Source organism: Rhinolophus ferrumequinum, chromosome 13 (assembly GCF_004115265.2).
Source record: "Rhinolophus ferrumequinum isolate MPI-CBG mRhiFer1 chromosome 13, mRhiFer1_v1.p, whole genome shotgun sequence".
NCBI lineage: Eukaryota > Metazoa > Chordata > Mammalia > Chiroptera > Rhinolophidae > Rhinolophus > Rhinolophus ferrumequinum.
The window spans coordinates 60,540,241-60,556,183 of NC_046296.1; the positions used below are offsets into that span (position 1 = coordinate 60,540,241).

The following is a 15,943-nucleotide window of genomic DNA, read 5'->3' on the forward strand; positions in this document are numbered from 1 at the left end:
TTATTAGCAAATAGAATTTGGTAATATATAAAAAGAATTATACACCATGATGAAGTAGGGTTTATTCTAGGCATGCAACCCGGGTTTAATATTTGAAAATCAGTCAGTGTAATTCACCATTTTACCAGGCTAAAGAAGAAAACTCACATGATCATATCACTTGATGCAGAAAAAGCAGTTGACAAAATTTAACATTCATTCATGATTAAAATTCTCAGAAAGTAGAAATAGAGGGGAACTTCCTCAGTGTGATAAGGAGCGTTGACAAAAAGCCCTACAGTTTATGTCATACATAACGAACTGCCTTTTTTCCTATGATCAGGAGCAACGCAAGAATGTCTGTTCTCATCACTCTTATTTAACATAGTACTGGACAATCTAGCCAGTGTAATAAAGCAAGAAAAGGACACAAAAGGTATACACATTGGAAAGGAAAAAATAAAACTGCCCCTATTTGCAGATGACCTGATTGTCTGCCTAGAAAATCTCAAGGAATTCAAACAAACAAACAAACAAACAAAACCAACCTCTTAGAACAAATAAGTGCATTCAGTAAGGTTGCAGGATACAAGATAAACATTCTTTTTTGTTTTAAGTCATTTGTCACTAGCATTGAGCTTCAAAATATACCATTTATAGTCACTCAAAAAATGAAATACTGGGCTGGCCAGGTGACTCAGGTGGTTAGAGCTTCGTTCTCCTAACACCTAAGGCTGCCGGTTCGATTCCCACATGGGCCAGTGGGCTCTCAACCATAAGGTTGCCTTTCCACTCCCACAAGGGATGGTGGGCTCCGCCCCCTGCAACTAAAGATTGAACACCGCACCTGGAGCTGAGCTGCCGCTGAGCTCCTGGATGGTTCAGTTGGTTGGAGCGTGGTCTCTCAACCACAAGGTTGCCGGTTCCTCGACTCCCGCAAGGGATGGTGGGCTGCTCCCCCTGCAACTAACAGCGGCAACTGGACCTGGAGCTGAACTGCGCCCTCCACAACTACGATTGAAAGGACAACAACTTGACTTGGAAAACATCCTGGAAGTGCACACTCTTCCCCAATAAAGTCCTGTTCCCCGTCCCCAATAAAATCTTAAAAAAAAAAAAAAATGAAATATTTAGGTCTGAATCTAACAACATATGTACAGGACTTATATGCTATGCCGAAAACTATACAATGCTGATGAATTGAATCAAAGAAGATCTAAATAAATGGAGAGAACGTATGACATTCATGGACTGGAAGACTCAACGTAGAAAAGATGTCAGTTCTTCCCCAAAAAGATTTGTAGGTTTAATGTAATTTCTATCAAAATCCCAGCAAGACTTTTTGTAGATATACACAATTTTTTTTCTAAAATTTATATGAAAAAGCAAAGGAACTAGTATAGATAAAACAGTTTTGAAACAGAATAATAAAGAATAAAATGGGAGGAATCAGTCTACCCAATTTCAAGACTTATGCTATACCTACAGTAAGCAAGACCATGTGACAAACACATGGATCAATGGAACAGAACAGAGAATCCAAAAATAAACCCACACAAATCATGATGAACTCATTTTTGACATTACAAAGGCAATTCAATAGAGGAGAGATAACCTTTTTAGCTAATGTACTGGGGTAATTAGACATCTGTAGGCAAAAAAGTAACTTCAACCTAAGTCTCACACCTTATACGGAAATTAACTCGCAATTGGGTAATAGATTTAACTGTGAAACGTAAGATTATAAAACTTTTAGAAACAAACAGTACAAATCTTTGGGATCTAGGGCTGGGTAAAGAATTCTTAGATTTGTCACCTAATGTACAAACTATAAGATGAAAAAAATGATAAATTAGACCTCATCAAAATTAAAAATGTTCCTTCTGCAAAAGATCCTGTTAAGAGGATGAAAAGTCAAGCTTAAAACAGACGAGGAGAAAATATTTACAGACCACAAATCCGACATAGTACTAGTGTCTTGAATATATAAAGAACTCTCAAAATTCAACAGATAAAAGCAAATAATCCAATTTGAGAATGAGCAGAAGACATAGACATTTCATTGAAGAGCAAGACATAAACGGCAAGCACCTGACATGTTCAACATTATTTGTCATCAGGGAAATGCAAATTAATACCACAATGAGACACACCTATCAGATTGGCCAAAATTAAAAAGAACAAAAACGAAACCCCTGACTACACCAGGTACCAACAAGGATGCAGAGAAACTGGATCATTCATATATTGCTGGTGAGAATGTAAAATGACACAGCCACTCCGGGAGACAGTCTGGCAGTTTCTTTAAAAAATTTAACATGTAGCTACCTACCATACAACCCAGTATTTGTACCAGAGAAATGAAGATTGATCTTCACACAACAATCTATACAGGAATAATTTATACAGCTTTACTTGTAATAGCCAAATTCTGAAACAACCCAGATGTCATTTGTTGAGCAAATAGTTGAATAGACTGTAGTATATCCATACCATGAAATACTACTTATCAATAAAAAGCTGTGAACTGCTGACTATAGGCAACAATAGACAGTTACGCGAGTGAAAAAAACCCAATCTCAAAGGGTTACATTCTATGTATTCCATTTATATAACATTCTTGAAATGACACTGTTACAGAAATGGAGAACAGTTTAGTGGCCAGGGGTTAAGGAGGGGATGGGTTGGGTGGGATGTGGATGTGGCTACAAAGGGGCAACACAAGGCATCCTGTGATGATGACAACATTCTGTATCCTGACTGTATCAGCGTCAGTATTCTGGATGTGATGTGGTGCTCCAGCTATCAAGATGCTACCATGGACAGAAACTGGGGGCAGGGATCATAGGATGTCTGTGTTATTTCTTACAACTGCTTCTGAATCTACCATTAGATCAAAACAAAAAAATATTTTTAAAAACTTTCACCATGATTTCTGGTCACCATGATTTCTGGTCACCATGATTTCTGGTATGCTACTCATACAAGGATATAAATGCTTACTGCTTTTTAATAAGTGGTATACAGAAGAAGAGAGCACGGGGAGTTTTTAAATAAATTCTTTACAAAGCTGGAGATATTAAGTGTTCTTCAAAAACATTGGAAAGTTTGGTAAAATATGGGTGATTTATTTTGTTATTTCTAATTAACAAGGTATGCCACTGTGCCAAACTCTTGATTAAAACATTTATAAATCTTCTCTAATTTAATTCTAACATATTTGCAATACGGGAATTATTTCTGTTTTACAGATTCAGAAACCATATATACTTTATACATTGCCAAAGTCACACAGTTATAATAAGTGACAGACACAGAAAGTCACAAGAAAAGCAGGCTTTGCCATTTAAGAACATGTACTCTTTGAAGTGTCTATATCAGGTTCAGTGTTCAAACCATTCCATCTTTTAGGGGTGTTCTAAACATGGTTCTGTATTTTACAGGAAGTTTCCATACACCAGTGGTTCTCAACCAAGGGGATTTTGCCCTCGAGGGGACATTTAGCCATGTCTGGTTATATTTTTGGTTGTCACAACTGGGCGGTGGGCTACTGGCATCAAATAGGTAGAGGCTTGGGATGCTATCAAACATTCCACAGTGCACAGGATGACCCCCCTCCGACAGAAAATTGTCTGACTCAAAATTTTGGTATTTACATTAAGAAACCTGAGATACACTTATTAGATCCTTTCAGGACTTTAGAATGCGTTAGTTACTCATATAATGTTCCCACTTAATTTCATCTTACTCATTGATTGAAGTTAATGTTGTTCACTTTTTGTGGCTGTGTTTGTTTGTTGTTTTGTTGGAAACAACTGCTGGTCTTTCTCCTGCCAGCAATCACTTGCATCATTCTAATGAGTGAATTAGACAGATTGATTATTTTCTCCCATTGTTTTTATTTAATAGACTTCAGCAGAAGTTGGAATAATTGAGAGCATTCAGCTAAGAAACTTCATGTGTCATTCAATGCTCGGACCTTTTAAATTTGGTTCTAATGTCAATTTTGTGGTTGGCAACAATGGAAGTAAGTACTTTTACCTTCTTTCTTCTTTAACTTTGAGCAGTACTTTGAGATTAGAATGCATTAACTTTTTTAAATAGGTGATTATTAGTGCTGATAAATCTAAGCTTTATATCTATAACTTGTGATCTTGAGTATTTTCAGTATTTGCTGCATGTCTACAATTTGAGAAAATAATGAGTTAACTCTAGGTTCATTGTTTATGCAATAGGGATAGACATTTCTTGCTTTTCTTTTGAATCCATTTACCTTGGAATTCATAGAAGAGTGGACAAGCTATCCTTGTTGCATTTGAGGAAGCCCTGTGTTTTCCATCTAGTAAATGTTGTAACAGAGCATAAATAAAAGTGCCATGGGAATCCAAACATGTAAGAAGCTAATTCTCACTCTTGTGGCCATTGAAAGCATTAAGAGGAAGTATGATATTTATGTTGGGACTTGACTGAAAATGATAGATTGTTTAGGTCTAATTGAGAAGGAAACTGAGATGTTCTAGGTAAAGAGTGGTCATCGGCCAAGGCTAGAGGGCTAGAAGTAGATGTGTGTGGAGCTTGGTTAGCAACCTCATAGGGCTTGTTCATACCATACCCGGTAGGAAGAGGCAGAAGTGACGCTGGAGCGTCAGGTTGTAGATGATACTGTTGAAGAACTGTAATAAAGATTTTGGAGTTTTATTCATAAGTCACTAGGGAACCAATTAAAGTTTTTGAGAAAAGTAAAAACATGATCAAGATTTGTGAAACAAACTGGCCACGTTGTAGACACTAAATTAGAAGGTGGAAGACACAGGAGTTAGAACAGTTCGGTAGCTTTTGTGATAGAACAGGCATGAGGTTTCCAGATGGACTGAGCCCCAGTACGCAGGGAGAGGAGGCTTGCCAGAGTCTACAACTGGTAACAGGGCTGGCACATGGAACTAGGTGTGTGTAGTTCCACAGTCTGCTCCATTGCTATTTGTTTTCCCTACGCTATATTCAGTCAAGAGAAAAGTTATTTTCAGAAGGAGAGAATAGACAAAGGGATCAGTGCTACAGAGAGGTCACACAGGACAAGAAGTGAAGAAAGACCAGCGGGTTTTGCAGTTAGGTCTTTTTTTATATTTGCCTTTTGAAACAGTGATTTTATTAATAAAACTTAGGAAGAAGTAATACAAGTAGTGGAGGCAGTGAATTTAGAAGTGAAGGGAAAGGAGAGAGTTAGAATGGGACTTGAAAGGCATTCCAGGAACTAAATTGGATTAAGCAGTGGTGTCTTTTGGTTAATTTGGAATATATTAAGGAAGATGATGGGCTGATAAAAGTTGATTGAATTGATTGATCATTCATAAAAGGTTTACCATGTTCTGGGTAATTTTGTAGATGTTGGAATTTTTGTGGTATTTTGTTTCTGTTAGGGTAGAAAGAAGTACACTTTTCAGAGAGCTAACAAATGAATAATCAAATTAGGAGTGACAGTTGTCCAAATATTACATAAAATACCTATCTGTATGACTGATAATTTTTCATATTTAAGTTCATTCAGTCAACAAATATGTGAGTGCCTATTATGGGTAGATATTGGAAATACAGCATTGAATAAAGTAGACAACCCTTGAATTCAAGGGTTGTTAAAAATAGTTCCTGACTTCTAAGAATTCATGGAAAAAGCAAATTGCAATCAAATGAGAATGTAAAACAATTAGATGAATTAAGTATATATGTATAGTTAGATAGGCCATTTAATAGGTTGATGAGCCAAGCTACAGTGGCATTTTTTTAGGTTGGAAAGGTAACCATTTTTCCATTTCCTTATTAGTGGCATAAATTTAATTCCTAAAATGTACTAATTTTTTCTAATAGCAGTAGCTAAATATTTCATGGTATATACAACTTTTTAAATTTTAAGTTTGCTGTTTTGGAACTGGAAGAAAATTATAATTGAAATATAATATTTTCTGGGTTAGGCTAATTCACATTTTCATTCAGAAATCTTTTTACCTCAAACTGTAGGAATTGGCCTTTCCTTTTATCTCTCTCTTTAATGAATGTGATTTCTTCAACAACTGTTTCTTTAGGTGGGAAGAGTGCAGTACTTACAGCTCTCATAGTTGGTCTTGGTGGAAAAGCAATCGCTACTAATAGAGGATCTTCTTTAAAAGGTTTTGTGAAAGATGGACAGAAGTAAGTGTTTGCTTTCTACATGTATTTTTCAGTTCTTTAGTAAGAAGCAGCTACTTTTGAGTCCCAGTTCATATAGACATTATAAGAAATGAATTGGCTTCTCAGAACTGGAGCCGAGGTATCTTTTCATTCCTTTCTCTTGCCCGCCATTGCCAGCATGAGTCACTGTTGCCTGTTACAGAAAGCTTGTGTAAATTATTGCCATGTGCCTGCCTACCTACAATCTTATTTCTGTTACCTTTCTGGAAGACTGAGCAGTGATAAATACATGTACTTGGGTTTAAAGGAATATTTGTACCCATTGGACTTTCCTTACTCTTGATCCAAACCCAGCTTTAGCAGGTACGCGTTGATATGACACAGCCGAAAGCAGAGTCCGTGATCAGCCAAGGTGTCCCTGCACAAAATCCCTGCCTCTTGCTCTTTAAGAATTCCAGAAAAGTATTCCACTCTGTGTCTGTTTTTATATCCTTTACCCAGGTGGTTCACCAGTGAGTTTCACTTGAGGACCACAATCACAAGTCAGTTTGTGGTCCATCTTGTCCCTTGGTAAATGGTCATATAACTACCCTCTTTGGCTTTATGTTTCTATTTCTTTTTGTTACAGTTTGCCGTCACATAACTACACAATAATTGCCCAGTTAACATCATCATAGACTCGTGGCCTTTTGCTCATTAGGAGCTCTCTTCAGGATGATGTCCGTATTCTTTTTAATATTAATACTGCCTCAGACAGCTCTGCAGGGACCCTTGTTTCTCCTGACAACTAGACAGCCCAGACTATGTCATAGCTGCCACAGTGAGGCTGCTTCCACTGCTCATTCCTCTCTCACAGGCCTCCTCCCCAGAACATGGGGGACTTTGATAATTAACAGTGATGTCTATTTTCTCATATAACAGACTTTCCTCTGCCCAATGTTATATCCATTTAATTTATCCCATTTTATTGCCAAAAAAATAGAACAAGGGATGTGAATCAGGATTGTGGGTATTTTTATGTATCTCTCAGAAACCTGTCAACTGATAATTGTTGGTGTCAGTTCAACAATCACAGGAATCCCCAGTTTGGGGTGTGACGAAGGAAACTTAATTCAGGGCAAACAGCTCAATAGTGTTACAGCTCAATTATGAAATGCCGTGGCTGTGAGGCGGCCCTGGGGCCAAGCCCCTCTCTGGCTAGACAGCTCAGCTCTTCTTTGCTATACTCTGCTCCACCTGCTCCAGTCCGGTCACATCCACTCCACTCTGCCCTGCTCTACTCTAGCGAGACCTCTTTGGTGATATTTCATTTCCAGCTGGGGAAATGCAATCTTCTTCAGCTGTTAGTGGAAAGAGAAAGTGTGCTTTCCAAGCCAAAGGGGAACTGACTTATATAGACATAAGTCCCCGCCCCTTGTCCCTGATTCATCCATCCTTATTCACAGAACTCCAAATCCTTGCAGTCTGATTGGTCCAAAAGGCACTGCCCTGATTGGTCAGAATGGAACCACTCTGATTGGTTGGTGAAGTTGCTGATGAGGATATAGCTGCACAGCTCCTATTGGATGGGGAGAGGCTCAGTCCTATTGGTTGTAATAGTATTCCAAAGTCTCCTTTATAAGGGCTGGCTTGGATGGCAGGAACACTGTACCAGCAGGCAGTTCAGTGTGGGAAGCAGGCAGCTTAGTGCAGGCTTCTCCCTGAAGTACAGTTTGCATGAGAGGCCTCTGGGTAGAAATGGCTGCTAGGCTCTGCTGTTTGATTTTTTTTTAATTTGAGCACATTTAGCCACCAGGCACCCTTCTTAGTAGTTATCTTCTTTCTCAGCGTCCTCAAACCTTAGGAATCTTAACCCTAAGCCAGGGTTCCAAGTTGACTCAGCGTAAGCAAGGAAAAGATACACAGAAAGTCACTTCCCATGACCTGTGGCCTTGAAAAAGAACTGTTTGGTAACAATTCTCCAGCATGTTTCCTGTCTCTACTTATCTTACTTAAAAGGGCCGCAGCCCAGCAAGGTCTTCTCCCCCACAATCCCCAAACAAAGTTATGTCTGAAGTGAAAAATTCATTATTTTAACACTTAATAGTCCCAACTCAGTTTCTATTTATTGTACTTAACTCTGCATTTCTTAGATGTCCAATCACCTAGTCTACCTAGCCAGAAAACACATTGATCTCTCAAATAGAAGCTTCAGGAAAAAATTATTTTTTCTGTATCATTAAATGTTTTATGTCTCAATTAAATTATATTTTTTTCCCATTTGGGAAGTACCTGGACCAAAACAGAAACTTCTTTCTGAGACTTGACCTTAGACTATTGCAGGGAGGGAGGGGGAAGAGGGGAGGGGTGGGGGAAGAGGAAAGAAGGAAGCTTACACAAATCGTGAACTGTTGAGGCCACTGCCTGTAGATAGGAACGTCAGTATATTTTAATCAAGTTAATAACAGTTAAACGTGAGCTTTAACATGAGCTCAGTCTCCTTTTTACTGACCTTGTCTGAAAAAGTAGCTATATAAACAGCTGTTCCAGACCCGTTACTGTTCCTGTTGCCATCCCCTTCCTTATTTAAAACATTTGGTATGTATAAAATTCCCCTTATAGTCTTTGATTCTATCACCATGTTTTTACAGAATCAGCTCACTGAGCTTTTCAGTTTTATCCATAGTCTATTCTGTATCTAAAATCTAGGTGGCTCTCCCCCTTTGCCTGAGGAATGGCCGTCAGTCTAACACAGGTGTGAGGTAGTCCTGAGGACTCTGCTTCTCCCAGGCCAAACATTACACTCCCTTTGTGACCTGGGTGTTGGGCTGCCCGAAGAGTAGAGTAGAGATGCTTCTGCACGGTTAGGAGAAGCCCGAGAACTGTGCCCTGAGACCCTTTCCCTGGGGCTTGGCCCCTGATCATTCTTCAGCCCTTTTTCAGGGATAGGGAGACAGTGAATCCATTCTTCTTGTACATTTTCTCTCGCAGTGACCCAAGGTCTTACGCCCCTGGCTTTTCAGGTTTTTCCTGAACACGTTCAGTTCACTGTCCCCTCCTTGGCCTTCCTGATACTAGCCCCAGTCGTGTGGGGGTCTTTGCACCAGTCCTGTTTGGCCATCAGCTGTGGCATTGGGAGGGGGTTATGCAGGGACGAAAACTCATACCCCTGCTGTACATTCCTGATTTAGTTAGTCAAGGTTACAGAATTCACTAGGGCTCCGCAGAGAAGGGGCAATTGGGTCACATTTTTACTGTGTTTTCCTTGTTCCTCGAGCCCATCCCCATCGATATGTGCTATTGCCAGTTACTTTTATGCACGTAGGTTCTTCCAGAGTTGAGAAAGAAGCCACTTCTTACTGTGGCACTTGACTTGTTTGCACTGTCATTCTTAAAGAACTCTCAGTGATAATCTGTCACGTAAGCATCTTCCGTATTTACAGACAGTGGGTTCTATGGCCCTTGTCCCAGATGCAGCACCAGCCTCATTAGTACGGTGGGCAAGTTAGCGCCCCGCTCAGTTGTCCCTCTCTCCTTATGAGCACTTACTATTAGGCCATTTCCTTAAGGCATAACTTGACTTTCTTATTTTTAATAAATTCATATAGCAACAGGATGTCAGTGACTTCAAAGTTCTCACAACACTAAAGGTAACTTTAAAATGCGAGCAGTAGCTAGGAAGGAAAATAATAAAGTAGACATTTGCTGATCAGTTGAGATGTTTGATAATTCAACTTTATTTTAACCTGTTTTCCTGAGGTATATTCACTTAATACTAGATAATCAGACTAGTTAATGAAATAAATATTTTTTTGCTCCATACCGTAGGCCAGCTGCCCTTTTCTATCCTGTTTCAGGTAATGGTTTCAGCTCTGGCTGTTCATTAGAATCAACTTGGGGGCCTTTTAAAAATCCTGTTAGTTACAACTTTGCAGGAGAATATCTGTCTTCATTAGATATTTATGACTAATACACACACACACACACACACACACCCTCCCTCCTTCCCTCCCTCCCTCCCACTCAGGGTAGCTTTAGAAAAGATCTACCTTAAAGATGCTGGGATACATATCTTAGAAGCTTCCGGGAGGAAGTACAATCGGGTCTCATGAGTGACTGGAAATGAGAGACCTGAGAACCCAGTATCTTTTGTCTCTGGGTCTTTCTTTTTTGGGTCTCTGGTTTCCTCTTGTGTCTTTGTCTCTAGGCCTCTTGCCTCCCTCTCTCTTCCTTCATGTTCATGCTGCAACTCTTCCTTTATACCAGGGGTGTCAAAACTGTGGCCCGCGGGCCAACTGCGGCTCGCAATCCATTGTTAATTGGCCCGCAGCAAATTCCAAAAATATATTTAGTTTACTTAAATAAACCAGGTGAGGCAACACGTACTTCACCTCGAGTGAGTGGCCCGGCTGTTTGTGGATTTTACCGCATATGGCCCGTGGTGAAAAACGTTGAAAAAAGTTTGGACACCCCTGCTTTGTCATTGGCCATACTTCTGAGTTGTGTTCTCCTTTCTTCTCTTTCCCTGTGACAAATGGGTGGGGGTTTGAGTGTGTCTGTCTCATTGTCTCCGAAGTATGTGTGCTCTCCTCGTTCAGCCAAGTTTTTGTTAACTCTTTATATGTGCACGCATTTATGCCTGACTGTCTTAGTTTGGGGGCTGTGTGGGTAAGGCAGTGCTCCTATGTTCTAGCTGTCTCTGATTCCCTGCCACTGTCTGTGGGTATATGTCTCTGTCAGTCCGCGCGGTTTCCCAAGAGCTTACCTGGTCTGTGCTCCTGCTTCTCTCTAGTCTCTGCAGACTTCATACTTGCTTATCAGAGTGTAGTGCCCCAAATTGGTTTCTCTCATCCCAGAGGCCTCATAACTTTGTAGCTCCATGGAATAACCATCTTTTCACTTGCTTGTGTCTAAATTTGAGTTTGTTTTTAAAACTTTTCATTTTGAAATAACTATAGATTTACCGAAGTGTTGTACAGTTTTCCTGTACACCCTTTACCTAATTTTTCTTAATGCTGAAATCTTCATTAACTATGGTACTTTTATCAAATCTATACAGTTAACATTCGTACAATATTGTTAACTAAACTACAGATTTTATTTGGATTTGACCAGTTTTTCTGAATTTGAATTTTTAAAGGAAAGAATCTGGCTCAGATAGTGTCAGATTTCTCGGTTTAGCTCAGCTTCTGGAGGAGAGGATGATGACTGATGCTACGGCCCCTAAGCCCTCTGTTTGCCAGGGCACTTGTAAAGGAGAGGGTGGGGGACCCAGTGTATCTAGTGTAAGATCTGTTTACAGTCAAGTTCATCATGAGAATTTTTAAAGTATGTATTTATTGATGTCGTTTATTAACTTTTTTTAACCAAATCTTACTTTAACGGAAGTTAGAATAGAAAAATAAAGATTGATTTTCATGTTAAAATATGCATGACTATAAATGTTTTAAACTTCAAAAATAATTCCTTTATCATACCAATAACTTTAAGAAATTTTGAGATTTAGTTTATATTAGTTGGTATCAGATACTTTCATTTTTTTTGTTGCCAAGTAATTGAAAAATTAAAGTTGCTTTCCTTGATTCTAATCCTCTTAGAAAATGTTATTACTTCACCATAATTCTTTTTTTATCATTCTTAAAGTCCTGCTGTCAGTATGATGCTTTATTATATAATTTAGAGTAAACAGGCAGTATAATACTGATTATATATTGCTTACAGGAAAACATATAACTTATCTACTTGATTTGAAACAAATAAAAGTTCAATGTTTTTTGTGCAAATGTGGTAGACTATTGCTAGACTAGTCAATTACATTTTATGAAGCTTCTCTTATTTTCAACTTTAATTTTTTGTTAGGCGTAGTATCTTTAACATTATTGTGTTTTAGCCTGTAAGCCCTGAACTACTGGTGTAAAGCTACTTTTCAAATGAATTAGCCAAATTACTTGGAAGTTTTGAAAATTGTGATAACCTGGTATTACAGTTGCATGTCCCTTCATGTGACTTAGCTTAACCTTATTGCTTTAGCTCAGCAGATATCTCAATAACATTGAGGAACAGAGGTGACGATGCCTATAAAGCAAATGTGTACGGTAACTCTATAATTGTGCAACAACACATCAGCATGGATGGAAGTCGGTCCTATAAACTAAAAAGTGCAACAGGTTTGTTAAGAATATCTTTTCATTTCATATAAAATATTAGGGAATATCCAGTTAAAAAGAGTTAAGTGATTATTGCTGGTATTCATTGACAGGGCGCTTCTTAACGCTTGAAACCTTTTTCTTGTAAGGCAATCGGTCAGTTGCATGTATGTTTATACTGACAAATATTACACATATGTAGTTGTACCATAGGACATTTCTATAGCAAAACCATGGTTAGCAGATTTGGGGTTTGTTTGAAACAGGCTATGCCATTTTGTTCTCATCTGCAGACCTCCTTTCACCCCTATAGTTCCTATCACATTTGGAAAGAGATGGTTCGCAAAAGGTGGGAAAGGATGTAAAGGAAGAGGAGATGAGTGTTAAAAGACAGATGAGAAGGAACAGAAAATGTTTGGCTGCAGGAAGAAGAGAAGCATGATCACTGCATCCATGCTTCGTCCTCCTCTGTGTACTTGTGTCGTGATTAGTGTATTACCCAGTTCATTCAGATGTGTATATATTCAATGGTACCTTTCTTCATGATAAGGAAAAGTAATTAATCTCTATGTTTATAAGTAATTGCTCGTTTTTTCCTGTATGTGTGTCCTAGAAATAATATGGTCATTTTATGTTTCTCATAACCAGGCACCGTGATTTCTACTAAGAAAGAAGAGCTGATTGCAATTCTTGATCATTTCAACATACAGGTAATTGCTAAATTTGTGTTTCTGATTAATTAATGCACCTGGTTACTTTTTTGTGTGATTTCCTTTGTTGGCTAGAAAGAATTAAAATAGCCTCATATGAGTAGATTGAGCACAGAAAGAATATGTATCACCTTTGTTAGTGAAGTTCCTTAAAATTTAGTAGAATTTTCAAAAGATAGTATTATTACTATAACATCTTTAATTTGACAGAGCAGTCGAGAACCACCTAGTCTGTACCTATGTGCTAAAATGAATGTTCATAAAGGCTGAAAGTCACTTTGCTTCTTGCTCTCCTAGTCAGAATAGCATGATAGTTTCTTAAACTCAGTTGCTAAATTCTTGTAGAAAGGAAATTTATTCTAGAAAGATAAAGCATTTCTTTATGTATTTTGGAGATATTGGTCAAACCTGTAGGAGACAAGGCTTTTGAGTACTTTCTGCTAAGATATTTTGACTGAATAATTGGAAGTAGAGCACATATAGTCCTTTAACATTAGCCCTGGAATTGTCTTTGGCGGTCATCTAATCCAGACCCTTTATTTTGTAGGTGAGAAATTGGGAGCCCTAACAAGTAAATGTGCACTTGCAGTTGTCTAGGCATGGTTACTGGTAGCTCCTGGATTGGGATCCAGGCATACTCATTCTAATACCCTATCCATTTCACCACCCTGCCTCATTCCAGGGTTGGAAACACCAAGACTAGTCACCAAGGAAGAACAGTTGCAAGTCTGGGTCTCTTTCCCAGTCTGCTTTAGAACAAAGCTGTCCAGAAAAACTTTCTGTGATGGTAGAAATAGTCTGTATTTTGCTGTCTGATTGGGGTAGGCTCTTGAGCACCTGACGTGTGTAACTGAGAAATCAAATTTTTTATTTTGTTTAATTTTCCTTAATTATTTAAACAACCACATGTGGCTGGTAGCTTCCATATCAGACAACACAGGTTTAGAAAAATAATTATTAAAATCTGGAGAAAAGCAGATACAGCAAATAAATTTGAGACTAGAATACAAAGAATTTGTTAAGCAAAATCAGGAAAACCAAAAGTTAGAGTTCATAAACTCATAGTCGGTATTGGGAGAACCTTGAGGGGAGAGCATCGAGTATAGTTTTCACACTTCATACTTACCTGGTGGGGAAATCACCTATGCCTGAAGCTTCTGGTTCCCTCTGTAGACTGCTGTACTTATTTAAAGTTCTTATTATGTGAAAAGTTGAATACATCTTGTTTTTCTAAGCTCCCTCTTCCTTGGGGAACATAAAACATGTTTATTCTTTTGAAATACTTCAAGTTTATTATCATAACTCTTGTATGATTCAGTTAACTAAAGGTTCAAGTTCATTGATCAAAATACAGAAGGTCTAGAGCTGTACTTCTCAGTCGGTACAGGAGTCACTGGCCACTTGAGCACTTGAAATTGGGTAGTCCAAATTAAGATGTGCCGTAATGTGAATTACACACGGGACTTTGAGACTTAATGCAAAGGAATAACTCAATTTTTATATTGATTAGATGTCAAAATGATAATATTTTGGATATAAAATTAAAAACATCATTCAAACTAATTTTACTGCTTTCTTTTTATATTCTTAATGTAGCTACTAGAAATTTTAAAATTACATGTGTGGTTTGCATTGTATTTCCATTGGATAGTGGTGGTCTAGGAGGGAAGGGAGTATTTATTGTCTTTAAGTTCCTGGTTATATTTGTCCCCTGTGGTTCCCCTTATCTTTTTCTGTGACTTTTACCTGCTAGTGCTTGCTCCAGGGTCTCAGTGGGTAAAGCTGCAAGATTCTTAAATAATTCCTAGAGTAGTGTAGGAACTACCGTGTTTCCCTGAAAATAAGACCTAGCCGGGCTATCAGCTCTAATGCGTCTTTTGGAGCAAAAATTAATATAAGACCAGGTATTATATTATATTGTATTATACTGGTCTTGTATGAGATCCGGTCTTTTATTATAGTAAAGTAAGATTGGGTCTTATATTAATTTTTGCTCCAGAGGACGCATTAGAGCTGATTGTCCGGCTAGGTCTTATTTTCGGGGAAACATGGTAGAAACTCCAGTTCAGAAATAATGAAAAGGATGTGGAGAAAAGATACAAACTTTGGGGAAAGCCTTTAATCCCAAGTTGGTGGTAAGACGTCTGTCATTAAAGATAGTGTATTAGATCTTACATTTAAGAAGTCGGATGCACGGTGAAATTAGGATGCAGGGCAGGCCTTGTAAAAACTATGTGGCAGTCAGAGTCTGATCTACCTTTATAATAAGAAAAATGTCATATGTAAAGGTTTCTTTATAACTATGGATTTTTTTTTATTATTTTAGAAAGGAAGACCCAAATTTTTACTTAAAAAGAAGATTTTAACTATCATATGCTAACAAAGTTCAATCAGTATTTTACAGATGGTAAAATGAAGGAGATTTAAACTGTTTTTATTTATGTTGGTCTTACATATTCTGTAACTTACAAACAGGATTATTTTCTAACTTAAATTGCTTTGTATTAACACCAAAAATACAGGATATAAAACTCTGAACCTTTTTGAAACACATTGTCTTTTTTAAGAAAACTTTTGAACTATAGTTTGAACTGTTACTATACTTTACTGTTACCTTAACTGTACTTTAATAACTTGTCAGCCATAGGTGATTTAATTGAAGTAATGGCTTATTTGAAATGGCTCTCCCCTCCAAAATATAGAAATGACTTCAGTATTTCCATTTGTTTTACAACGTCTTTGTTAAGAAATAACAAATGGGAAATCTGACAAACTGCTGTAAGAAAAATAAATAATACTTGTCATCATAATTCTGAGGAAAAAGTCTGACTGAATTGGACTTTTTATATTTGGAGAAACAGCTTGCCCAAAGCTACATAGGAGGGTAGAGACAGTCCGAACAAGGACTCAAATCAGCCGACTCCCAGTAGGGCTTTTCCCGCAGTGTCATCTGAGGGTTAACTAGTC

The 15,943-nt window shown here is 38.0% G+C and overlaps 1 protein-coding gene across 1 annotated transcript in view; it reads left to right on the plus strand.

Annotated features, from left to right (window-relative positions):
- SMC6 (structural maintenance of chromosomes 6) overlaps nt 1-15,943 on the plus strand; it is a 65,247-nt gene that overhangs the window by 7,823 nt on the left and 41,481 nt on the right. Inside the window, exons 3-6 of the mRNA XM_033124579.1 lie at nt 3,889-4,006; nt 6,057-6,162; nt 12,151-12,287; nt 12,915-12,976. Coding sequence (XP_032980470.1) covers nt 3,889-4,006; nt 6,057-6,162; nt 12,151-12,287; nt 12,915-12,976 — 423 coding nt within the window. The remainder of the gene's footprint in view (nt 1-3,888; nt 4,007-6,056; nt 6,163-12,150; nt 12,288-12,914; nt 12,977-15,943) is intronic.